The sequence below is a fragment of the Coregonus clupeaformis genome, chromosome 24, assembly GCF_020615455.1.
Source record: "Coregonus clupeaformis isolate EN_2021a chromosome 24, ASM2061545v1, whole genome shotgun sequence".
In the NCBI taxonomy this organism is placed as follows: Eukaryota; Metazoa; Chordata; class Actinopteri; order Salmoniformes; family Salmonidae; genus Coregonus; species Coregonus clupeaformis.
The window spans coordinates 11,713,420-11,739,107 of NC_059215.1; the positions used below are offsets into that span (position 1 = coordinate 11,713,420).

Consider the following 25,688-nt stretch of genomic DNA (forward strand, 5'->3'; position numbering starts at 1 on the left):
ATATTATGATATATATATATATTTTTTTTTTCCCCTGATTATGGCGTCTAATGTAGACGAGTTCATTCGCTTTCCATCAGAAGAACTGTTAGAATTATGTACTAAAGAACAGCTGTTGAAGGTTGCTGAACACTACAAGGTTGAAATTAGTGATAAACGCCAAAAAAATTCTATTAGGTTAATATTGAAGGCCAATTTGATGGAGAGTGGTATTCTGGATGTTACCACTGGGGCAGCCTCTGCTGAGGACACGTTGTCTCCCCGATATGTTACAATGACCGCTCCATCGGTTAGTCATAGTAGTCTTCTTTTTGAACAGCAGAAAGAACTGCTTCTGTTACAGCTAGAGCATGGACAAAGAGCTAAAATGGAGTATGAACAAGCTAAAATGGAGCATGAACGAAATGGACAAAGAGCTAAAATGGAGCATGATCGTGTAAAATATGAAAGGGAATTGGAATTTAAACAGGATATGGAGCGTGCTAAAATCAAGCTGCAACAAGAGCGACTAGAGTTGGTTAGGGAAGGAAAGCTCTCAGGGGAGAGTTTGCTCTGGGAAGGTGACCCAGAGTTACCTAGGGGTCGTTCCTCTTTTGGTCGTAATCCAGACACATTTGATATTGTTGGGAATTTACGGTTGTTGCCCCAGTTTAATGAAAAGGACCCGGAGACATTCTTTTCGTTGTTTGAGCGTGTTGCTGACGCTAGGAGTTGGCCTGATTCTGATCGCACTTTGATGTTGCAGTGTGTGCTGACTGGTAAAGCGCAAGAAGCATATTCAGCTCTTAGTGTAGCAGACAGTGTTAGTTATGAGAAGGTTAAAACTGCTGTGTTACAGAGTTATGAATTGGTCCCTGAGGCTTACCGCCAACGATTTAGAACTTTAAAAAGGGATGATCAGCAGACTCATGTTGAGTTTGCGCGAATATTATCTTCACAGTTCAATCGCTGATGTTCTGCCTCTGCAGTTATGACTTTCCAAGGGCTGTGTGATCTGATTATGTTAGAACAATTTAAGGACACAATCCCTGATCGTATAGCGACGTACATTAACGAACGAAAAATAAAGACTGTTGCTGAAGCTGCGGTTTTGGCAGATGAATATGTGTTGACTCACAAATGTTTTTGCAGAACCCCGTATTCGGAGTGAGTGGGGCGTTCGCAGAGATTTGGGCCTCGCTCGCCGAGATACTTCGGTTCCCGGGCAGAGTTTCATTCAACTAGGGTTGAGCCTGATACCCGTGGTAAAACTGACGTTGGTCAAGAGTGTCACTACTGTCAAGAATTAGGTCATTGGAAAAATGAATGTCCGATTCTTAGGTCTAGGGGTAAATTCAGTACAGGTGCTTATGGTAAATGGAGGCCTGCAGCGTTAGCCGCGCCTGTTCCACATCAGTTCACTCCTGACGCATTGTCTCATGCCCAGAGCCAGGTGAAGGGTTATATTGATCCCGACTATTTACCTTTCGTTACGGAGGGTTTTGTGTCTATGGTAGGAAGTAAGAACCTAGTGCCAGTAAAGATCCTAAGAGACACAGGTGCCTCTGAATCATTTGTGTTGGAATCTGTGTTACCCTTCTCTGCGGAGACTGATTCGGGGAATAGTGTTCTAATTAGGGGAATAGGTTTGAACACTCTGTCAGTTCCATTGCATAAACTGATGTTGGATTGTGGACTGGTGAAAGGTGAGGTGGTTGTGGGGGTGCGTCCTTCATTGCCTATTGAGGGTATTGACGTGATCCTTGGAAATAACTTGGCTGGGGAGCGTGTGTGGCCTATCGCGTTTCCATCTTTAGTGGTTTCCACTAAGCCGTCAATTGTAGGGATTCCTGATGAGAGTGCGTAGAATTTCCCAGAGGTGTTTTCTGCGTGTGCAGTGACGCGTTCTATGATCCATGACGACCTGGTCACGGAGCTGGCTAACGAGAATACCACAAAGAAGTCTGTTACTGTTTTCCCTGTTATCCCGTTATCTATATCCCGCTCCGATTTAATCGAGGCGCAACGGACTGACCCTACATTAGAAGAGTTGCGGGACCAAATTGTGCCTGTGGAACAGTTGGGAGATGTCGCACAGGGCTATTTTCTCCAAGAAGAGGTCCTGATGAGAAAGTGGATGTCTCATGGTAGTTGTTTTCTGGGGGAGGCGATTAGTCAGGTGGTGGTACCAGTTAAGCTTTGTGAGTTGGTGCTAACAACTTCTCACAATGACGTTGCTGGGCATATGGGTGTGAGAAAAACCTACAATCGTATATTACGACATTTCTTTTGGCCAAGATTAAAGAGGGATGTTTCTGATTTCATCAAGACTTGTCACACCTGTCAATTAACTGGTAAACCTAATCAAGCTATTAAGCCGGTACCACTGTTCCCTATTCCTGTACTCAGTAAACCTTTTGAGTATTTGATTATTGATTGTGTTGGTCCTCTGCCTCGTTCTAGAAAGGGTAGTAATTATTTGTTGACTGTGATGTGTCAGACCACTAGGTTTCCTGCTGCCTATCCTCTCCGGTCTATCACGACTAAGGCTGTGTTAAAAGCTTTGACTCAGTTTCTCTCACTGTTTGGAATCCCTAAGGTCATTCAAAGTGATCAAGGATCTAATTTCACCTCTAATCTCTTTGGTCAGGTTCTCCAACAACTCCATATTAAACACAACTTGTCTAGCGCCTATCATGCCCAAAGTCAAGGAGCACTGGAACGTTTCCATCAAACACTTAAGTCGTTGTTGAGAGCTTATTGTACTGAGATGGAAAAGGATTGGGAGGAGGGGTTGCCTTGGTTATTGTTAGCTGCTAGGGAGGTTTCACAGGAGAGCACGGGTTTTAGCCCAAATGACCTAGTGTTTGGACATCGGGTGCGTGGGCTTTTATCTGTTCTCCAGGATGACTGGAAGTCTCCCGAGCCTCCTCAGTCCCTGTTATCATATGTGGGTGATTTTCGGCGACGCTTGTATGCCGCTGGTGAAATGGCTAAAGAGAAGCTATCATCTTCACAGGACAGGATGAAGAGCATATATGATCGCCGAGCTGAGCCTCGTCACTTTAGTCCAGGTGATCAGGTTCTGGCTCTGCTGCCAATTGTTGGTTCTCCTTTTCAAGCCAAGTTTCAAGGTCCATATACAGTGGTGCGCCAGTACACTGAGCAAAATTATCTAGTTGCCACTCCAGAACGGAGGAAAGCACACCAACTGTGCCATGTAAATTTGTTAAAACCCTATTATGCACGTTCCTCTGAGACTGAACAGGGGGAGTCTACAGAGGACGGTAAGGCTGTTCTTTTGGCTGATACTGTTTATTCCAAGAGTTCTGGTCATGCTAGGTCTGTGCAGGAGCAGGAAGATGTTTCTGGTCTCGACGATTGCATACTGCAGGGTAGATTGAAAAATTCAGAGACACTGGAGATTTTAGATAGCCTTACTCATCTACCTGTTGATGGGCGGAAAGAGATAGTTGGTTTGATTCGGAGATTTCCAGGGTTGTTTTCTGATACACCTACACGTACAAACTTAATAGAACATGATATTGACATTGGAGGTGCTGACCCCATTCGTCAACGGTTCTATAGAGTTTCTTCAGAGAAACTGCGTTGTCTGGATGCTGAGGTCCGGTACATGCTGGAGAGTAAAATAGCAGAGCCTTCTTTCTCCAGTTGGGCTTCTCCCTGTATCTTGGTCAGTAAATCGGATGGAACAAATAGATTTTGTACGGACTACCGTAAGGTAAACAATGTCACTAAGCCGGATTCATTTCCTCTTCCTCGGATGGAGGACTGCGTTGATCAAGTCGGCGCAGCTAAGTTTGTGAGCAAATTTGACCTGTTAAAGGGCTATTGGCAGGTGCCACTGACGAGTAGGGCACGTGAAATCTCTGCCTTTATTACACCTTTTGGTCTGTACTCGTATTTGGTTATGAGTTTCGGACTGCGTAATGCGCCTGCCACTTTTCAGCGACTTATGAACAGGGTTGTCTCTGGTCTGGCCGGGTGCGCTGTTTATCTGGACGATGTAGTGATATATGCAGATACTTGGGAGGAACATCTGTCCCGTATTCAAGCCTTGTTTGGACGTCTGGCTGCGGGTCGCCTCACGATAAATTTGGCTAAATGTGAGTTTGCTCAGGCGACTTTTGAGGTCCATGAGGTGTCCTAATCAGAGGATAATGAGATGGTGTTTATTTTTACAATCCTTCCATCTAGATGTGCGGCACATCCGGGGGACTGATAACGTGATTGCTGATGCGCTCTCTCGTGCGCCCTGTTCATGAATATTGACGTGACCGACCATTGTTTGATTTTGTCATGTTCTATCTTTCCTGTTTGTCCCTTCCTAGTCTTGTGTTCTTCTTTCCTCTTAAAGGTTGCTTCCTGTGTAAAGGTTGCTGAGGTCTGGAGAGGAGGATGATGGGTGGGGCAAGTGGAGGTGTGAACATGTACAATTTGTCGGTTTGGGACGCAGGGGCTGGTACGTTGGTCCGGGGTCCTTGTTGGGCCCCGGTCTTATGGGGGGGTGTGACGACCCTCCCACTCTGTCTGCCGTATTCTCTCTTTGTTCTTGTTTCCTTATTAGGATGCCGGTGGGCGGAATTGGGAGGGTCATCAGCTACATGGGAAACACCTGGGCCGGGTGTGTCCCAGCATAAATGGACCTCTTCCACATTCATGAAGGAGACTCTCTCCAGGCAGATACTTTGACTTTGGTTGTGGTATTTTTGTGGCCTTTTTGGTTGTTTGCTTTGGCACCTCTCAACACTTTTCCATATTACATTTATGCAAGCAAACACTCACTTACACTACTGATTACTGATTACACACCCCATTGTTATTTTAGTTAGTTTACTTTAGTTAATAAATATGTACTTTAAGTATTCCTTGTCTCCACGTGTCTCCCTTTTGTTACGAACTTGAGCCGGTTCGTGACACATGGAAAATACAAAGTCTATAACTTCTGCAAGTTTGGATACATCTTTGAATTGGCATGGTGAATAGGCTTGTAAACATACCATGTATTTGGCACATTTAGAGTGACACTAAGCCCATGCCATATATGCATTCCATTACAGCATAACAGGCTGATTTTAGCTGTAATAAATTAAGCAAAGTTAAGATTTGCAGGATAACGAAACATAGATGTCATGATCGTCGGATATAGAGGACCAATGCGCAGCATTATTTGCGAGCATACTTCTTTATTATTACACGAACAAAACAATAACGTGACGTCCAAAGGTACAAACCTATACAGGAACAAGATCCCACAAACAGTGGGAAAACTGGCTGCTTAAGTATGGTTCCCAATCAGAGACAACAAGCAACAGCTGATACACATTGCCTCTGAGAACCACACTGGCCAACATAGAAATACTAAACTAGAATGAAAAACAAATAAACTCACACCCTGGCTCAACATACTAGAGTCCCCAGAGCCAGGGCGTGACAGAAGAATGCATTGTAAACCACTCTGCTTCATGCAACCTTTACGACATCCATGTTTAGGCTATTTTGTAAACTTTAGGTAGAATCAACATTTGGCCTGGCCACGGTCACTTCTTGGATAATGGATCCACACAGTGTAAACAATCAGGGACAACTCAATTCAAACAGTACAAACAATGGTGGGAAGAAATTGTATATTTCCAAAGTTGCTGTGAAGTGATACAGTAGGCTATGATCTGATGTTCTTGGTCCACACTCCCGTGCTCTTGTGTCTAGTCAGTGGCTGTGGGAAGAGACTAGTGTTTAGTAGTAGTCTGACTTGGAGTAGTCCTCACTTCTCAGTATCTCTCTCCAGTACCAGAGGTGGAAGTACTTAGTCGTCCTCCTCATCCTCATCTGGCTCCTCTATGGAGGCCAGGAGGGGGTTGTGTCTCAGGCAGGTGTGGAGGTAGTGCACCAGGGTCCGTTGGGAATGCTGGACGCTGCACCGCTCCCTCAGGATGTGGCCCTCGTCTGGGTACAGCTGCAGGGAGTAGTTGGCCTCCACCTTCACCAAGCGACTCAGGAGCTCCGCACTGTGCTGGAAGTGGACCCGTGCTGTGTTACCCAAAGCCAAAAAACACACATAAGCCATAAACAAACACATACAGGTTATTATTAATAAGTTCAGCAGTTGAATTGCATATATATATTTTTTTAAACAGACAAATGTGATGTTAAAATCATAGCCACCGTCTGCAGTCCCATGCAGTAAGAGGAAATTCTCATCTTTAAGCTTATGAACATCTTCCAATACAGATGCCGTCTGAGGAGACACAACAGAGACAGAAAGCCCTTACAATAACCTATTGCCTTATACTTCATAACATGCATGTTTACACAAGGTTTGAGGATCCTCACCAAGTAAGTGTGCTCCTCCTTTGCTGGGAGACCTAGATACCTCTCTGAGAAGGCAGCACCTATACATGAAAGCAAAATAGTTTATTGTTATTGGTTTCCTTTTCAACATTGTGTGTTTTTTCACTATTGTATTATTGATATGGTCTTCACTTACTGTAGAGTTTGAAGTCTGTTATGGGAGCCACAGTGGCTGCACATTTAAACAGCTGGTCAGTCGCTGCTAGCATCTTGAGGGATAAATAACCACCAAATGCCTGTAGGGAAAGACACAAGTGCCATTAAACAGAGAGACTTTATAATTCATGCTTTTGCAACATTATGATTTTGAAACTCATGTAGTCACTTGGTTGTGGCCAGAATATAGGTTAATTGTTGCCATGGTAAACATAATAGTAACCTTGCCATACAGGGCAATCCGCCGATCATCAATGTAAGGCAATTGCATCAACCACCTGTAGAGGCAAAACAAAATAGGTCATACATTTATTTATGGATAATTTCTACAGTATGTCAACAAAATGTCAAGGCCAATAATAACACTGTAGAAAACTAACTCTACTACTCCTAGTTGATCTTTGACTCTGAGGGAGCTGAGCTTGCGGGGATCCACACTGCTGATCTTCTGCCCCCGGCCGACCCCACTCCTTCCATCCACCCAGGCTAAGGCCACGTCATGTGTGCTGGCGACCACCTCAGGCCATCCCATAGCAAACTCCTCTGTCACTGACTGACTGCCTGGAACTCCGTCCCTGCATGACAACAGGAGGAACAGGGTCAGCTGGTTTGGACTAAAAGTTAAACTGGAGGGACTGAGCAAAGGGCAAAGGTTAAACAACTAAGCTGTTGTTTAGCCTGCTGGCCAACTATGGGGAAATCAATGTCTGTTAAAAGTTATGTAAGAGGCTGTAAAACTGTAAAAGTGAATCCTTGACATTGACTCATGTTAAGAGGCTTCATACAATGTCATAAGCATGTTATAACACCATTGATGAGCTGTGTTTATAATGCATACTAACTTACACAATGATGAGTAGAGGGAGAAGGTGGGCCTCATAACCTTGGGGCAGAGACAGCTTCAGGTGTAGATCTAAATGAAAACGAAAAGAGGAGGGCCCACACTCAGTCTCAGATGAGATATACACTGTAGCAGAGCTTATCAGTATTCTCCCCCTAAAACCTCTGTGGGCACCAAACTAAAGCACCAGTGAATGAGCTCCCCTGAGTCCTATGTGTGTAATTTTAACAATTAGTTAGAGGTAGCTCATTGAGAATGTGTAGGCCTACAGTACACACCCACAAACACACAAAAAGCGCACACAAGTGCGCACGCACTTTGTTCTCCTCCCGAAGGGAGAGGATGAATCAGGCTCTCACTACCATGGAGACCTAATCAGCTAATTGGAACAATTACTTTCTTGATGGGTATGCTGCTATATTTGGCTTGTTATTTACATGCCTGGCCAAGTGAAACCAGTCTGTTCTGTGACTGTTTGAACCTAAAGCGGTCTCTGTTCTGTGACTGTTTGAACCTAAAGCAGTCTCTGTTCTGTGACCGAAGCTAAAGGTAAAATGATGTCAGTGAATGTTAATGATAATTTTAGACTGCTCTGTGAGTGTGGGCCCTGGGTGGGTTCACACACTTACCATGGTTGTCAGCTGCGAGGGTCTTGAAGACAGTCTCTGGGAGTCTCTTCCCTTCTAGGGTCTCAGAGAGAGGTGTGTTGTCCTCCAGAACTATGTATCCTAAAGGAGATCAAACAAAATACATTTACATTCACATGGTCTATTCACAGTCATACAGTGACCCGCCTCCTTTCTGAATTCCAGTAACTGTCTGAAACTGCTCTAAATTATTCTCTACTTATGTTTGTTTGCCCATGCTGCTCTCTACTGGCCATTGTTGAAAGTGTCTGATGGTAAAAAGTGGAGAAGGGTAGAGATTCAGATTCAGAGTGTTTAGTAGGTTAGTCAGACAAACCAGACTCACTGGAGGGGTCCTTTGTGTTGTGAACTGTCACCTTGGGGACTCCGGGGCCTAGAGAAGCATGGGCCAAAAAGAAAGAAAAAGTATACATGTTTGATTATCGTTGAAATGCTGTTTTAATTCAAGCAGTAGGATGTGTGTGTGTGGTGTGTGAGCGTGCCTGCGTTTGAGTGTGTATGTGTGTGTGTGTACGGAGCACCTACCTAGGCAATAAAGTGTGAAATATGTCTGATTGGGGCTGAACTCTGTTTTGAAAAAGTTACAGTCATCTAGAAGGTTGCAGGTCAGACACTGGCGTTGGAAGATCCCTTCGAGGTCCGCACTGAGAGAGAGGAAGACAACAGAGTGACCAAACACACCTTAAAGAACTAGTGGATGAGGAAGGTTTGGGTCTGAAACTATTTGGCTGTCACAATCAATACATTATTAAGGTTATAAATTACATCTTAATTAAACAATAAATAATACAATGATAGCAATGCTAAAATGCATTCCTGAATTGACTCCTCAAACACAAATAGGACTGACTTCTCAAACACAAATAGGACTGACTTCTCAAACACAAATAGGACTGACTTCTCAAACACAAATAGGACTGACTTCTCAAACACAAATAGGACTGACTTCTCAAACAAGAATAGGATTCTTCAAGGGTGAAAATAAAGGCAATTTTTTAAATAAAACCACTATCTCTGACCTCTCAGTAACTATCTCTCTCCTAGGGAAGTACCAAAAAAGAATGCACAGAAAGTCCACTTTGAATCAGACACCATTCTCTCCCTCTACTCTATCATCTGGCAACCAAAAGCAGAGTAATAAAAAAACAAACACTATAAAACATATAAGGCGAATGACTGGGGGGCTGAGCACATTAATCACAGGTTGTGGATCAGTTTTTATGGCTGCATCCCAAATGGCACCCTATTCCCTATATACTGTAGCGCAATATAGGGAAAAAGGTGCCATTTGGGACGTGGTCTTTACGTCCCAGTGACTCATTCTCTAGCTCAGCATCATCCCATCCACTGAGTTGGCTTGGTCCCCTCTCTGATAAATGTGTTAGGTGGGCTCTCTGCCTGGAGCGCACTGGAGAGGAACGGCTTTGGCTGCTGCACAATTTAACCATTCAGCTCACACCTCACTTCTCTGACCATCTACTTTCTCATGAAACCAGAAAATTGTAAGCCACAATTCTTTTGACTTGAATTTGAAGCAGATAGTTTTTTTCATTGGCTGATAAACTAACATTTTCATCTTACAAATCGGAAATTACATTCAGTAAAACAAAGGTATGTTTTAATAACTCAAATGTTTTGATTTGGGAGACAATTAAGCAAATTTGACTTCATCAGTCAAAGTCAGCACGCCTACGAAGGATGAAATTCTGGATAAAGTAGTTTTGACAGGATGGCCTGACCTGTACAGGTGTCTGCTCTGTCTGGATTCTTCTGTGCTGAGGAAGTAGCTGCAAACAGAGAGGACATAGTGATGCAGTCAATAGTTGACAGTCAATCAACTCCCACCTTCCAGGACCGCTGAATGTGGAGATACACTACATGACCAAAAGTATTTGGATACCTGCTTGTCGAACATGAGCATTAATATGGAGTTGGTCCCCCCTTTGCTGCTATAACAGCCTCCACACTTCTTGGAAGGCTTTCCAATAGTTGTTGGAACATTGCTGTGGGGACTTGCTTCCATTCAGCCACAAGAGCATTAGTGAGGTCGGGCACTGATGTTGGGCGATTAGGCCTGGCTCGCAGTCGGCCTTCCAATTCATCCCAAAGGTGTTCGATGGGGTTGAGGTCAAGGCTCAGACAAGTTCTTCCACACCGATCTCGACAAACCATTTCTGTTTGGACCTCGCTTTGTGTACGGGGGCATTGTCATGCAGAAACAGGAAAGGGGCTTCCCCAAACTGTTGCCACAAAGTTGGAAGCACAGAATCGTCTAGAATGTCATTGTATGCTGTAGCGTTGAGATTTCCCTTCACTGGAACTAAGGGGCCTAGCTCGAACCATGAAAAACAGACCCAGACAATTATTTATCCTCCACCAAACTTTACAGTTGGCACTATGCATTCGGGCAGGTAGTGTGCTCCTGGCATCCGCCAAACCCAGATTCGTCTGTCGGACTGCCAGATGGTGAAGGGTGATTCATCACTCCAGAGAACGCGTTTCCACTGCTCCCTAGTCCAACGGCGGCGAGCTTTACACCACTCCAGCCGATGCTTGGCATTGCGCATGGTGATCTTAGGCTTGTGTGCGGCTGCTCGGCCATGGAAACCCATTTCATTAAGCTCCCGACGTTGCTTCCAGAGGCAGTTTGGAACTTGGTAGTGAGTGTTGCAACCGAGGACAGACAATTTTTACGCGCTACGCGCTTCAGCACTCAGCTGTCCCGTTCTGTAAGCTTGTGTGGCCTACCACTTCGCAGCTGAGCCTTTGTTGCTCCTAGACGTTTCCACTTCACAATAACAGCACTTACAGTTGACTGGGGCAGCTCTAGCAGGGCAGAAATTTGACGAACTGACTTGTTGGAAAGGCAGCATCCTATGACAGTGCCACGTTGAAAGTCACTGAGCTATTCAGTAAGGCCATTCTACTGCCAATGTTTGTCTATGGAGATTGCATGGCTGTGTGCTCGATTTTATACACCTGTCAGCAACGGCAGTGGCTGAAAGAGCCAAATCCACTAATTTGAAGGGGTGTCCACATACTTTTGTATATACAGTGGGGGAAAAAAGTATTTAGTCAGCCACCAATTGTGCAAGTTCTCCCACTTAAAAAGATGAGAGAGGCATGTAATTTTCATCATAGGTACACGTCAACTATGACAGACAAATTGAGAAAAAAAATCCCAGGCTGGGAAGACTGAATCTGCAATAGGTAAGCTGCTTGGTTTGAAGAAATCAACTGTGGGAGCAATTATTAGGAAATGGAAGACATACAAGACCACTGATAATCTCCCTCGATCTGGGGCTCCACGCAAGATCTCACCCCGTGGGGTCAAAATGATCACAAGAACGGTGAGCAAAAATCCCAGAACCACACGGGGGGACCTAGTGAATGACCTGCAGAGAGCTGGGACCAAAGTAACAAAGCCTACCATCAGTAACACACTACGCTGCCAGGGACACAAATCCTGCAGTGCCAGACGTGTCCCCCTGCTTAAGCCAGTACATGTCCAGGCCCGTCTGAAGATTGCTAGAGTGCATTTGGATGATCCAGAAGAGGATTGGGAGAATGTCATATGGTCAGATGAAACCAAAATATAACTTTTTGGTAAAAACTCAACTTGTCGTGTTTGGAGGACAAAGAATGCTGAGTTGCATCCAAAGAACACCATACCTACTGTGAAGCATGGGGGTGGAAACATCATGCTTTGGGGCTGTTTTTCTGCAAAGGGACCAGGACGACTGATCCGTGTAAAGGAAAGAATGAATGGGGCCATGTATCGTGAGATTTTGAGTGAAAACCTCCTTCCATCAGCAAGGGCATTGAAGATGAAACGTGGCTGGGTCTTTCAGCATGACAATGATCCCAAACACACCGCCGGGCAACGAAGGAGTGGCTTCGTAAGAAGCATTTCAAGGTCCTGGAGTGGCCTAGCCAGTCTCCAGATCTCAACCCCATAGAAAATCTTTGGAGGGAGTTGAAAGTCCGTGTTGCCCAGCGACAGCCCCAAAACATCATTGCTCTAGAGGAGATCTGCATGGAGGAATGGGCCAAAATACCAGCAACAGTGTGTGAAAACCTTGTGAAGACTTACAGAAAACGTTTGACCTGTGTCATTGCCAACAAAGGGTATATAACAAAGTATTGAGTAACTTTTGTTATTGACCAAATACTTATTTTCCACCATAATTTGCAAATAAATTCATAAAAAATCCTACAATTTGATTTTCTGGATTTTTTTTTCTAATTTTGTCTGTCATAGTTGACGTGTACCTATGATGAAAATTACAGGCCTCTCTCATCTTTTTAAGTGGGAGAACTTGCACAATTGGTGGCTGACTAAATACTTTTTTTCCCCACTGTATGGTGTATGTTAGTTAGTCCATCTGGACACTATGATATCTATGATTTATTTACAAACTGCACTCAACACATTCATGGTATCAGTTGATTCGCAGACACTGTCTATAAGGGTGAATTACAGAACATTTCCAGTGATTTGAGTTTGACTCCATTGTCTATACAGCGAAATGCATATGAAGGCTGTGCAGTATGAGCGTCTTGCTCATTATTGTTATTTTATTGTGTTACTTTTTTATTTTATTTATTTTTTACTTTAGTTTATTTAGTAAATATTTTCTTAACTCGATTTTCTTAAAACTGCATTGTTGGTTAAGGACTTGTAAGTAAACATTTTATGGTAAGGTCTACACCTGTTGTATTCGGCGCATGTGACAAATAACATTTTATTTGATATTCTCTATATAGCATCACACACAGAGGCTCTCTATATAGCATCACATGCAGAGGCTCTCTATATAGCATTGCATGCAGAGGCTCTCTATATAGCATCACACGCAGAGGCTCTCTATATAGCATCACACGCAGAGGCTCTCTATATAGCATCACACGCAGAGGCTCTCTATATAGCATCACATGCAGAGGCTCTCTATATAGTATCACATGCAGAGGATCTCTATATAGCATCACATGCAGAGGCTCTCTATATAGCATCACATGCAGAGGCTCTTTATATAGCATCACATGCAGAGGCTCTCTATATAGCATCACATGCAGAGGCTCTCTATATAGCATCACATGCAGAGGCTCTCTATATAGCATCACATGCAGAGGCTCTTTATATAGCATCACATGCAGAGGCTCTCTATATAGCATCACATGCAGAGGCTCTCTATATAGCATCACATGCAGAGGATCTCTATATAGCATCACATGCAGAGGCTCTCTATATAGCATCACATGCAGAGGCTCTTTATATAGCATCACATGCAGAGGCTCTCTATATAGCATCACATGCAGAGGCTCTCTATATAGCATCACATGCAGAGGCTCTCTATATAGCATCACATGCAGAGGCTCTCTATATAGCATCGCATGCAGAGGCTCTCTATATAGCATCACATGCAGAGGCTCTCTATATAGCATCACATGCAGAGGCTCTCTATATAGCATCACATGCAGAGGCTCCCTATATAGCGTCACACACAGAGGCTCTCTATATGGCATCACATGCAGAGGCTCTCACATACATTTTCCTGTTGTCCTCATCCAGGGCACACAGCACAGTGACATCCCAATTCCCGGACGTCAGAAAGCGAGGAGGGACAGAGGGGATGGCAGGCTGTGTCACATAGAATCACAGAAAAAAGAGGGGGATGAATACAGAAACAGACAGACTGCCAGTGGAATGCAGAGTAATTCAGAGAAAGATGTAAAAAGATGTGAAGAGAGTAACCGACAGATAGAGAGAGGGAGATGCAGATAAGAACATTGTCAGGGAAACAGAGTTATTCAGACACATACAGTTCAGATACACAGTCACAGATACCTAAAATAATCACTGCCAAGGCCAGACTTAATATCTGTGTAATCACATATTGTGTTATGCCACCCTGACCTTGCCTAAATTGTTAGGGAGGTACTTCGATCCAGACTCATTGTAGAGAAGAAACAAACGTCTGTGGGCATGGTGGAGCCAGGCAAACCCTGACCCTGTTGAAGACTTAACAAGCAGTCTGGCATTAAACCATTGGAGGATGACACAGGGGTATAAAACGTTATTGCCCTCACACTGACCTGGGCTGGCAGACTGGCAATGTGGCGAAACTCCCCCCGGGCACCCTGCTTGGCTGGCAATGTCAAATAAAACCAAGAGCCATCAGATGAAAACAATGGCACCTCCTGTTGGACAAATGAGACAGGCATGGTCAACAATACCAATCCAGGAAATACCACAGGCCAATGAGACCGTTTCAGTATACCAGTTTTAATGAGCAGCAGCTTTTGTGAAATGAGAAATGCCTACCTGTCGTTGGTTTTGCATTAAGTCCATGACCATTGTGTGTTTCTGTGGATTTGATATGGAGATACGAAATAAAGAAAATGTTTAAAGAGCCAAATTTAATATTGTAATGAATCCATAAGGACTGGCTGCAGAAAGGTGGCAAATAAATACTGCAGCGGATCATTGGAAATTAATCACAAGCAGTAGAATTGACCTTATTTAAGCTGGAAGGGAGAGATATGGCAGTTTAAAGGAAAACTCCACCCAAAAACGATCTTTTGGTATTTGTTTCATTCGTCCATTGCTTGTCAGCAATCAAGTTTTCAAGATATGTAACCATTGGATTACTGTGGAGTAACCTTTGACCTCTCACCTTTGAGCATGCCCCAGTGGTGGCCTCACACACACAGAGCTCTGATTGGTTCTGGGCCCGGTTCAACCAACGCACCGCCAACTGAGTGCTGCTGATCCACGTCACCATGGAGATGTAGCGGTCTCTAGGGAGACATTTAGGGAAACAGACAGAAAGAGAAGGTCTCTTGAATGACACAACACAGATGTAAAGGGGATTTTGTAGGTGAAACAAATAGGAGAGCAGTCGTTGGTAAAGGCAATCAAAAATCAATCTAGTTTAATACAAGTTGCAACAGGGAGACAACCTCCATCATGGGAGCATAGAAGCATAATGAACCTTCTCTAAGCAGGCCCTTATATCCTAATCACATATGTTCTGTAAACACATAACAAAAGACATAACACAAGGTAGTGAACCACACAGTCTCACATAATACAATAATAACCAATGTGTCCTCTGAAGCCAATTTACGCTTGATCTGAAAATGTGGTCGGAGGCTTCGTATGGAGTGTGTGACGCAATTGCGGAGCCTCCAGAGGCATGCAGAGGCCAAATCGAGCTCCGTACCACATCGCCGTGCGCCTCCCAAATTTTGTAACAATGTGGAGGGCTCCGTATAGCTTCGTGTAGCTCTGCATTAACATGATTGGTTGAAGGTAGGTGGGGGCGGGAGGTCCTGTATGAACACAAACTCACTTCCTTGACAACTTCCTTCACAATAGCTCTGCTCTGCTACACGAAGTGCAAGAACTATGAATGCCCTGACTTCTGCAGAGGCCATATCGCAGTAAATGCTGTACGGCCACTGCAGACATTGGATTGACCATGCAGAGCCTTTTAGACTGGCACCAAAACCATCAGCAGATAGGAGTCCATAATATTCAAATGTAGCATTCAAGTCTAGTGACCATCAACCTTGCACAAACAGAATTATGTTTATTACAGAAAGGAAAAGTATAATACATTGTTTTAATCACTTAACAGAATATTAACTTTATTCATCTTAAATTTCCCATTACAACAGATAATTACATTTAAGTAATTTAGCAGACGCTCTTATCCAGAGCGACTTACAGGAGCAATTAGGGTTAAGTGCCTTGATCAAGGGCACATCGACAGATTTTTCACCTAGTCGGCTTGGGGATTAGAACCAGCGACCTTTCGGTTACTGGCACAACGCTCTTAACCACTAAACTACCTGCCGCCCCATAATAACATTAATGATGATGTCAGTTGATTAAATGTTGAACGTAGTACCTGGCCCTGAGAGAGTCTGGAGGGATCATCTCTAGAGTGTGAGCTGGACCATAGAGATTCACCACAAACAGACTGACAGTGGGGATAGTGGAGCCAGCCTGTACACACACACAGACACACATACAGGATCAGAGTATTAGATTCGCTAGATAACATGACAGGCTGAGAGCTGAGAGAACATTAGAGAACAGAATCAGAGCTTTCATACATTTTATCATATGAGATCAGTCTTGTTTACCTTGGGGTAAGGAAAGAACACATTGGAGGGATAGACCCCACCCAGAAAGTGAGGTATCTCCATTTGGGGTGTGGCAGAGTTGTTGATGGTGAGGTATGCCAAGCGAGCTCCATCTTTCGACCACCAGTAGGCAGGGTAAGTCAAGAGCACTTCCTCTGTAAACAATTTTACAGATGAACAAAGCAATCATGTGTCAAAACGATTTGAAATACACATTCTTCCAATTGTTAAACATTGCAAATAGTGCAATAAATTTATCAAAGCCATATACTATCTGCAATGTCATTCATCTCAGGGAACAGCTTTCAATATGGAAAATCTAATTTTGCAAACAGTTTTTAACCAACCAATCAATGGCTGTCATCGTGATACAGGAAGGGTTACAGTATCTGACTGTACAGTGAGGGAAAAAGTATTTGATCCCCTGCTGATTTTGTACATTTGCCCACTGACAAAGAAATAATCAGTCTATAATTTTAATGGTGGGTTTATTTGAACAGTGAGAGACAGAATAACAACAACAAAAATCCAGAAAAACGCATGTCAAAAATGTTATAAATTGATTTGCATTTTAATGAGGGAAATAAGTATTTGACCCCCTCTCAATCAGAAAGACTTCTGGCTCCCAGGTGTCTTTGTCACGCTCTGGTTCCGGGACGTTGTTATTGAACCAGGGTGTGTTTGTATTGTTGGGTGTTGTGTGGGTTAGGTTGGGTTTAGGGTATGTTCGTTTTGTTGTGTGCTGTTTGGTTGGGGTGTCTAGGTGGTTGTCTTCCTTGTTTGTATTAGTCATATGACTCCCAATCGGAGGTAACGAGTGTCAGCTGTCGGCTCGTTATCTCTGATTGGGAGCCATATTTAAACTGTGTGTTTTCACCTTGTTTTTGTGGGTTTTTGTTCCGTTTTCGGTCTGTGTACCGTGGACTTCATTGAGTCGTCTTTTGTTTTGGATTTTGGTTACTTTGCTAAATAAAGTCATGTTTCTTGGACACGTTGCGCCTTGGTCATACTTGGACGACATAGACGACCGTGACAGAAAAACCCACCACAAAAAGACCAAGCAGCGTGTCAAGCGGCAACAGGACCTACCTACACAGGATTTATGGACTCCCATAAAGGATTCATGGACATGGGAGGAGATTCTGGATGGTGAGGGGCCTTGGGATCAACCGGGAGAATATCGCCGTCCTCGTGAAGAGCGGGAGGCAGCTAAAGCCGAGAGGCGGCGATATGAGGAGGCAGCACGGAGGCAAGGCTGGAAGCCCGAGAGTACTACCCAAAAATTTCTTGGGGGGGGGCTAAAAGGGAGTGTGGCGAAGTCAGGTAGGAGACCTGCGCCTACTCCCTGTACTTACCGTGGAGAGCGAGAGTACGGGCAGACACCGTGTTACGCAGTAGAGCGCATGGTGTCTCCTGTACGCGTGCATAGCCCGGTTCGGTACATTCCAGCTCCACGTATCGGCCGGGCTAGTTTGAGCGTTGAGCCGGATGTCATGAAGCCGCCCCACGCATCCGGTCACCAGTGCGTCTCCTCGGGCCGGCTTACATGGCACCAGCCTTACGCATGGTGTCCCCGGTTCGCCTACATAGCCCGGTGCGGGTTATTCCACCTCCCTGTACTGGTCAGGCGACGGGAGCATACAACCAGGTAAGGTTGGTCAGGCTCAGTGCTCAAGGGAGCCAGTACGCCTGCACGGTCCGGTATTTCCGGCGCCACCTCCTGTCTCCAGTCCAGTACCACCAGTGCCTACACCCACGCACTAAGCCTCCTGTGTGTTCCCGAGTCCTGTGCGTCCTGTTCCTGCTTCCCCGCACTAGCCCTGAGATGCGTGTCCTCAGCCCGGTACCTCCAGTTCCGGCACCACGCATCAGGCCTACGGTGCGTCCCCAGGGTCCAGTATGCCCTGTTCCTGCTCCCCGCACTAGCCCTGAGATGCGTGTCCTCAGCCCGGTACCTCCAGTTCCGGCACCACGCATCAGGCCTACGGTGCGTCCCCAGGGCCAAGCATGCCCTGTTGCTGCTTCCCGCACTAGCCCTGAGATGCGTGTCATCAGCCCGGTACCTCCAGTTCCGGCACCACGCATCAGGCCTACAGTGCGTCTCAGCTGGCCAGAGTCTGCCGTCTGCCCAACGGCGCCTGAACTGCCCGTCTGCCCAACGGCGCCTGAACTGCCCGTCTGCCCAATGGCGCCTGAACTGCCCGTCTGCCCAACGGCGCTTGAACTGCCCGTCTGCCCTATGGCGCCTGAACTACCCGTCTGCCAAGCGTTGCATAAGCCGCCCGTCTGTACTGAGCCTGCAAAGCCGCCCGTCTGCCATGAGCCTTCAGAGCCGTCCGCCAGACCGGAGCCGCTAGAGCCTTCCACCAGACAGGAGCCGCTAGAGCCTTTCGCCAGACAGGAGCAGCCAGAGCCTTCCGCCAGACAGTAGCAGCCAGAGCCTTCCGCCAGACAGGATCAGCCAGAGCCTTCCGCCAGACAGGATCAGCCAGAGCCTTCCGCCAGACAGGATCAGCCAGAGCCTTCCGCCAGACAGGATCAGCCAGAGCCTTCCGCCAGACAGGATCAGCCAGAGCCTTCCGCCAGCCACGAGCAGCCAGATCCGTCAGCCAGCCGAGCAGCCAGATCCGTCAGCCAGCCACGAGCAGCCAGATCCGTCAGCCAGCCATGAGCAGCCAGATCCGTCAGCCAGCCATGAGCCGTCCAGCCAGGATCCGCCAGAGCCGTCCAGCCCGGATCCGCCAGCCAGCCATGAGCAGCCAGATCCGTCAGCCAGCCATGAGCAGCCAGATCCGTCAGCCAGCCATGAGCAGCCAGATCCGTCAGCCAGCCATGAGCCGTCCAGCCAGGATCCGCCAGAGCCGTCCAGCCCGGGATCCGCCAGCCAGCCAGGATCCGCCAGAGCCAGCCAGCCAGGATCCGCCATTCAGTCCGGAGCTGCCCCTCAGTCCGGTGCTGCCCCTTAGTCAGGTACTGTCCCTTAGCCCGGTGCTGCCCCCTTAGTCCGGTGCTGTCCCTTAGCCCGGTGCTGCCCCTTATCCCGGTGCTGCCCCTTATCCCGGTGCTGCCCCTTAGTCCGGTGCTGCCCCTTAGTCCGGTGTTGCCCCTTAGTCCAGGTGGGGTTAGTTGGAGGGTGGTCATTGGGAGGAGGCTACTGAAGCAGGTTGTGACTGTGGTGGGGTGGGGATCACGACCGGGGCCAGAGCCGCCACCGTGGACAGACGCCCACCCAGACCCTCCCCTAGTCCTTATGTTGGTGCGCCCGGGGTTCGCACCTTTAGGGGGGGGTACTGTCACGCTCTGGTTCCGGGACGTTGTTATTGAACCAGGGTGTGTTTGTATTGTTGGGTGTTGTGTGGGTTAGGTTGGGTTTAGGGTATGTTCGTTTTGTTGTGTGCTGTTTGGTTGGGGTGTCTAGGTGGTTGTCTTCCTTGTTTGTATTAGTCATATGACTCCCAATCGGAGGTAACGAGTGTCAGCTGTCGGCTCGTTATCTCTGATTGGGAGCCATATTTAAACTGTGTGTTTTCACCTTGTTTTTGTGGGTTTTTGTTCCGTTTTCGGTCTGTGTACCGTGGACTTCATTGAGTCGTCTTTTGTTTTGGATTTTGGTTACTTTGCTAAATAAAGTCATGTTTCTTGGACACGTTGCGCCTTGGTCATACTTGGACGACATAGACGACCGTGACAGTCTTTTATACAGGTAATGAGCTGAGATTAGGAGCACACTCTTAAAGAGAGTGCTCCTAATCTCAGCTTGTTACCTGTATAAAAGACACCTGTCCACAGAAGCAATCAATCAATCAGATTCCAAACGCAAATGGAAGAAACACAAAAGAACTGTCAATCTCCCTCGGCCTGGGGCTCCATGCAAGATCTCACCTCGTGGAGTTGCAATGATCATGAGAACGGTGAGGAATCAGCCCAGAACTACACGGGAGGATCTTGTCAATGATCTCAAGGCAGCTGGGACCATAGTCACCAAGAAAACAATTGGTAACACACTACGCCATGAAGGACTGAAATCCTGCAGCGCCCGCAAGGTCCCCCTGCTCAAGAAAGCACATATACAGGCCCGTCTGAAGTTTGCCAATGAACATCTGAATGATTCAGAGGAGAACTGGGTGAAAGTGTTGTGGTCAGATGAGACCAAAATCGAGCTCTTTGGCATCAACTCAACTCGCAGTGTTTGGAGGAGGAGGAATGCTGCCTATGACCCCAAGAACACCATATGCTTTGGGGGTGTTTTTCTGCTAAGGGGACAGGACAACTTCACCACATCAAAGGGACGATGGACGGGGCCATGTACCGTCAAATCTTGGGTGAGAACCTCCTTCCCTCAGCCAGGGCATTGAAAATGAGTTGTGGATGGGTATTCCAGCATGACAATGACCCAAAACACACGGCCAAGGCAACAAAGGAGTGGCTCAAGAAGAAGCACATTAAGGTCCTGGAATGGCCTAGCCAGTCTCCAGACCTTAATCCCATAGCAAATCTGTGGAGGGAGCTGAAGGTTGGAGTTGCCAAACGTCAGGCTCGAAACCTTAATGACTTGGAGAAGATCTGCAAAGAGGAGTGGGACAAAATCCCTCCTGAGATGTGTGCAAACCTGGTGGCCAACTACAAGAAACGTCTGACCTCTGTGATTGCCAACAAGAGTTTTGCCACCAAGTACTAAGTCATGTTTTGCAGAGGGGTCAAATACTTATTTCCCTCATTAAAATGCAAATCAATTTATAACATTTTTGACATGCGTTTTTCTGGATTTTGTTGTTGTTATTCTGTCTCTCACTGTTCAAATAAACCTACCATTAAAATTATAGACTGATCATTTCTTTGTCAGTGGGCAAACGTACAAAATCAGCAGGGGATCAAATACTTTTTTCCCTCACTGTATCTCTTACCCTCGTAGATCCAGTCACTCAGCCCGTTGACCACCAACCCCTCTCTGCCTGTAGATGTGAGGCGGAGGGGCTTACTGGTCATTTCTGGCTGGTAGTAGATATCTCCTTCAAACACATAGGCCTGGCAGCAACAGAGAGACAGTACTAATCCATTATCAAAGCAAGGCAGATAGAGCGCTCAGTGTTGGCTGGCCCAATCAAATGTCTGATTGGCTCCAAGTGGGAATGCATCAGCCAGCCAAGTTAGAAGCCAATTCATCTCAATTTGCCACTGAAAGAGTTGCATTGCCAGTAGAACACAAACATTGCACTGAAAAACACTTTACATTCAAAACACATAATCCAATATTAATCTGAAACAAACACTATGTAATAAATCATAGAAAGAATCATAAAAATAAAAAAAATCCTCTGTTGCTCAGCTGGTAGAGCACGGCACTTGTAACGCCAGTGTAGTGGGTTCGATCCCCGGGACCACCCATACACAAAAATGTATGCACGCATGACTGTAAGTCGCTTTGGATAAAAGCGTCTGCTAAGTGGCATATTATTATATTATTATTATAACTCAAATATTAACCACAGCTGAATAGAGCTGATTTGTTGTGGTCTCAAATGCATTTCTAGCCCACCAGACACCATACATTGTTAAGGTGGAATGCAGGATGAGTGAGTAAAGGTGTGTGTGTGTGTCTATGCGTGAATGAGAGCAGCTGCCTTACCAGCTGGTTCCCCTGCAGTCCCCAGGCTGCATACTGTATCATTGCCTTCTCCCCAGCTGGAGGGTTAAGCTCCAACAGAACCCTGGGACACACACAGACACAGACACAGTCCATCCATTAGGATACGACTGGCCTCTCTAAAGCCACTTGTGGATAAAATAATGTAGAGAGAAGATCCGTCCATGCCTGTTCGTAAGCACTTGAGAGATGTCATAAAAAAGACACGATGCAAATGCATAAACCAAACAGACTGAGGTCGGTTCATGCAATGGAATAAGACCTCTTTCAATGTGTTGAAACAACACTCTTATCCTCCTAAAAACAGGCAGACATCTTGCGACAACACATTCCCAGGCATTTAATTTTTTGTTGGAGAGCAGGTCATCATTCCTTTAATTGGCATTAGTGCTCCTCATAATGTAGACCCAAGGCCCAGGCTTCCATCCACAGATACAGGAGCGCCGTTCCTCACTGGTGGGCAGGCAGAGAGGAATCTCTGATAGTAAACCTAGAGTTGACGTTGACCAGCCAGAGAGAACAATTACTGTATAAGAGTAATGGATGTCTGACATAACAGATGAAGTTTATTCAGATGAAAGAAATACACATTTGGAGGTGCTTGGTCAGTCGAGGCCAGGGCCCACTTGCGTCGGCAATGCACATGCCCAGTGCAGCCCATGCATTAGCATTCATGGTTCTACTGTACCTACCCATTAGCTACATTGTAGATGGCATAGGATGCTGTGAAGGACTGAGAGAAAATCTGTAAGAGGTAAAGGACATGATGGGCACATTGGTCCCAGAGTTACACAAACACTCAATCTCAAAACCCATAATTCAATTCACAGTTAGACCATAGGACAATCTAAATATGCAAATTAACAACAATCGGAAGTGAGTCAGTGGCCAGTCCATGAAACCAGGTCAGCAATTCCATCAATCACGTTGCATCATCAGAAACATCAGTTCTCGACCTTCACCTCTCCCGAGTCCGTACGGGAGTTGCAGTGATGGGACAAGACTGTAACTACCAATTGGATACCACAAAAATGGGGTAAAAAAATTAATAAAATAACAAATAGCAGTTCTGATTATCTAATCAAACAGCTCAGACAATGATAACCCAGTCTTTCCTAACAGAGAACAGGAGACATTAGAAGCATGATGTCATGTGAGGATTAGAGAGAAAAGGGGGACAGAGAAAGACATCCTCACTAAGTAACATCATTACAGCCAATATCCCTCCGATTGAGAAAGATTGAGAGTGGCAACTCAGCTTGACCAGTGATCAGCTAGGCATGTCGAAAAGAGGACCATAATCAATGAGTGTGCCCTGAAAGTGTAAATTAACTGTGTGTGTGTGTGTGTGTGTGTGTGTATGTGTGTGTGTGTGTGTGTGACATTCTATAGAGGACTCCTGATATCTCCATGAGTGATAAGCATAATTTTTGTCTTAATCTGTCTAGTACTGTCTTTTTTCTAGCTAGGGCCATCTATCTACTTTAGGTGCTGCCTGCCTTCCCAGTAGCCTACTTGGTGTGTGAACTGCTGACTGCTCATAACTTGCAGATAATTTTGTTTTCTGACTATGTTTTCTCTTATAGTCCTAGAGCATCTGGTCGTCACAGTGGTGGCACAGGGCTACTCATTTCTCCTAAGTGGAGATTTTCTATTTTCTCGCTCACTCACCTGTCCATCTCCTCATTTGAATTCCATGCTTTCACTGTCACTTCTCCACTCAAGCTTAACATTGTTGTCATCTATTGCCCACAAGGTGCCCTTAGAGAGCTCCTCAATGAGCTTGAAACCTTGATAAGCTCATTTCCTGATAATGGCTCACCACTCTTCCTACTTGGAGACTTCAACCTCCCTAGCCACTCAGCCCCTACCCAGATGGTCATGCGCCTTCGCAATCTTCACTCTCTCTCTCCCACTACTCTCTTCTCTTCTATCCTGTCATCTCTCCCTTCTGCTTAATCCTTCTCCCTCCTGTCTCCTGATTCTGCCTCTTCAACCCTACTCTCCTCCCTTTCATCCTATGACTTGCACTGTCACCTTTCCTCCCGGCTGGGTCATCCCTTCCCTCCTACGCCATAGCTGAGTGACTCATTGCGAGCTTACAGAACAGGGCTGCGGGCAGCTGAGCGAAAATGGAGGAAAACGAAACTTTCGGAAGACCTACAGTATCATCCTTTCACCCCCACCTCTCTACCTTCTCTTCCTCTGTATCCGCAGCTAAAGCCACTTTCTATCACTCTAAATGTCAAGCTTCTGCCTCTAACACTAGGAAGCTCTTTTCCACCTTCTCATCCCTCTTTAACCCTCCACCCCTTCCCTCTTCCCTTTTTGCGGACAACTTTGTCAACCACTTTGAAAAGAAGGTTGAAGACATCCACTCCTCATTCACTCAGTCTATTGAGTCTACTGGTCTCACTCACACAGAACTACCCTACGCCTTGACCTCTTTCTCCCCTCTCTCTCCAGATTAAATCCTGTGACTAGTGAGGTCCGGCCGGTGGGTCATGTTGCAGAGGATGCATGAATCGACCTTCGCCTCTCCCGAGCCCGTTGGGGAGTTGCAGCGATGAGACAAGATCGTAATTGGATCGCAATTGGATATCACGAAAAAGGGGGTAAAATATATTTTTTTAAATAAGAAATCAACTCTCGACTCCTCTGACGTCAAAAACTGCAGACTGGTTTCTTTTCTTTTCAAAACAATTCAGCATTCTGTCTCTGACCAACTCTCTCGCTATCTCTCTCAGAACCATCTTCTTGACCCTAACCAGTCAGCCTTCAAGATGTGTCACTCAACCGAGACTGCTCTTCTCTGAGACACGGAGGCTCTCCACACTGCCAAAGCTGACTCTCTCTCCTCTGTTCTCATCCTCCTAGATCTAGCCGCTGCCTTCGACACTGTGAACCATCAGATCCTCCTCTCCAGCCTCTCAGGGCTGGGCATCTCAGGCTCTGCATCCTACCTGGCAGGCCGCTCCAACCAGGTGACGTGGAGAGGATCTGTGTCTGCACCACGTACTCTCACTGGTGTCCCCCAGGGCTTGGTTCTAGGCCCTCTCCTCTTCTCTCTATACACCAATTCACTTGGCTCCGTCATATCCTCACATGGTCTCTTCTATCATTGCTATGTGGATAACACTCAACTACTTTTCTCCTTCCCCCTTCTGACACCCAGGTGGCAACATGCATCTCTGCATGCCTGGCAGATATCTCAGTTTGAATGTCGGCCACCTCAAGCTCAACCTCAACAAGACGGAGCAGCTCTTCCTCCCAGGGAACGCCTGCCCGCTCCAAGACCTCTCCATCACGGTTGACAACTCCACGGTGTCCCCCTCCCAGAGTGCAAAGAACCTTGGCGTGACCCTGGACAGCACCCTGTTGTTCTCTGCAAATATCAAAGCAGTGACTCGCTCCTGCAGATTCATGCTCTCCAACATCCATAGAGTACAACCCTACCTCACACAGGAAGCGGCGCAGGTCCTAATCCAGGCACTTGTCATCTCCCGTCTGGACTACTGCAACTCGCTGTCGGCTTGGCTCCCCGCTTGTGCCATTAAACCCCTGCAACTTATCCAGAATGCTGCAGCCCGCCTGGTGTTCAATCTTGCCAAGTTCTCCCATGTAACCCCTCTGCTCCACAACAAGACTATGGTACTTGCCTACGGAGCAGCAAGAGGAACTGCCCCTCCCTACCTTCAGGTTATGCTCAAACCCTACACCCCAACCCGAGCACTCCGTTCTGCCACCTCTGGTCTCTTGGCCCTCCCACCCCTACGGGAGGGCAGCTCCCGCTCAGCCCAGTCCAAGCTCTTATCTGTCCTGGCACCCCAATGGTTGAACCAGCTTCCCCCTGAAGCTAGGGCAGCAGAGTCCCTTCCCATCTTCCCACAGCACC

The 25,688-nt window shown here is 46.3% G+C and overlaps 1 protein-coding gene across 3 annotated transcripts in view; it reads right to left on the bottom strand.

The window, feature by feature from the left end:
* Positions 1-5,166: 5,166 nt before the first annotated feature.
* Positions 5,167-25,688, bottom strand: part of LOC121538025 (inactive dipeptidyl peptidase 10-like) — a 45,521-nt gene continuing 24,999 nt past the window's right edge. Inside the window, exons 6-25 of one of the 3 annotated variants that reach the window (XM_041845759.2) lie at positions 22,486-22,538; positions 21,776-21,857; positions 21,054-21,174; positions 16,150-16,304; positions 15,912-16,009; positions 14,673-14,796; positions 14,321-14,362; positions 14,092-14,196; positions 13,545-13,636; positions 9,735-9,782; positions 8,521-8,639; positions 8,321-8,368; positions 7,978-8,076; positions 7,354-7,420; positions 6,888-7,082; positions 6,731-6,785; positions 6,488-6,587; positions 6,334-6,392; positions 6,166-6,238; positions 5,167-6,030 (exon numbers count right to left, since the gene is read on the bottom strand). In XM_041845759.2, coding sequence (XP_041701693.2) covers positions 5,807-6,030; positions 6,166-6,238; positions 6,334-6,392; positions 6,488-6,587; positions 6,731-6,785; positions 6,888-7,082; positions 7,354-7,420; positions 7,978-8,076; positions 8,321-8,368; positions 8,521-8,639; positions 9,735-9,782; positions 13,545-13,636; positions 14,092-14,196; positions 14,321-14,362; positions 14,673-14,796; positions 15,912-16,009; positions 16,150-16,304; positions 21,054-21,174; positions 21,776-21,857; positions 22,486-22,538 — 1,959 coding nt within the window. In that variant the 3' untranslated portion in view covers positions 5,167-5,806. Of the gene's footprint in view, positions 6,031-6,165; positions 6,239-6,333; positions 6,393-6,487; positions 6,588-6,730; positions 6,786-6,887; positions 7,083-7,353; positions 7,421-7,977; positions 8,077-8,320; positions 8,369-8,520; positions 8,640-9,734; positions 9,783-13,544; positions 13,637-14,091; positions 14,197-14,320; positions 14,363-14,672; positions 14,797-15,911; positions 16,010-16,149; positions 16,305-21,053; positions 21,175-21,775; positions 21,858-22,485; positions 22,539-25,688 lie in introns of those variants that run through there. The other 2 variants (XM_041845760.2, XM_041845761.2) reach the window with 2 other exon arrangements.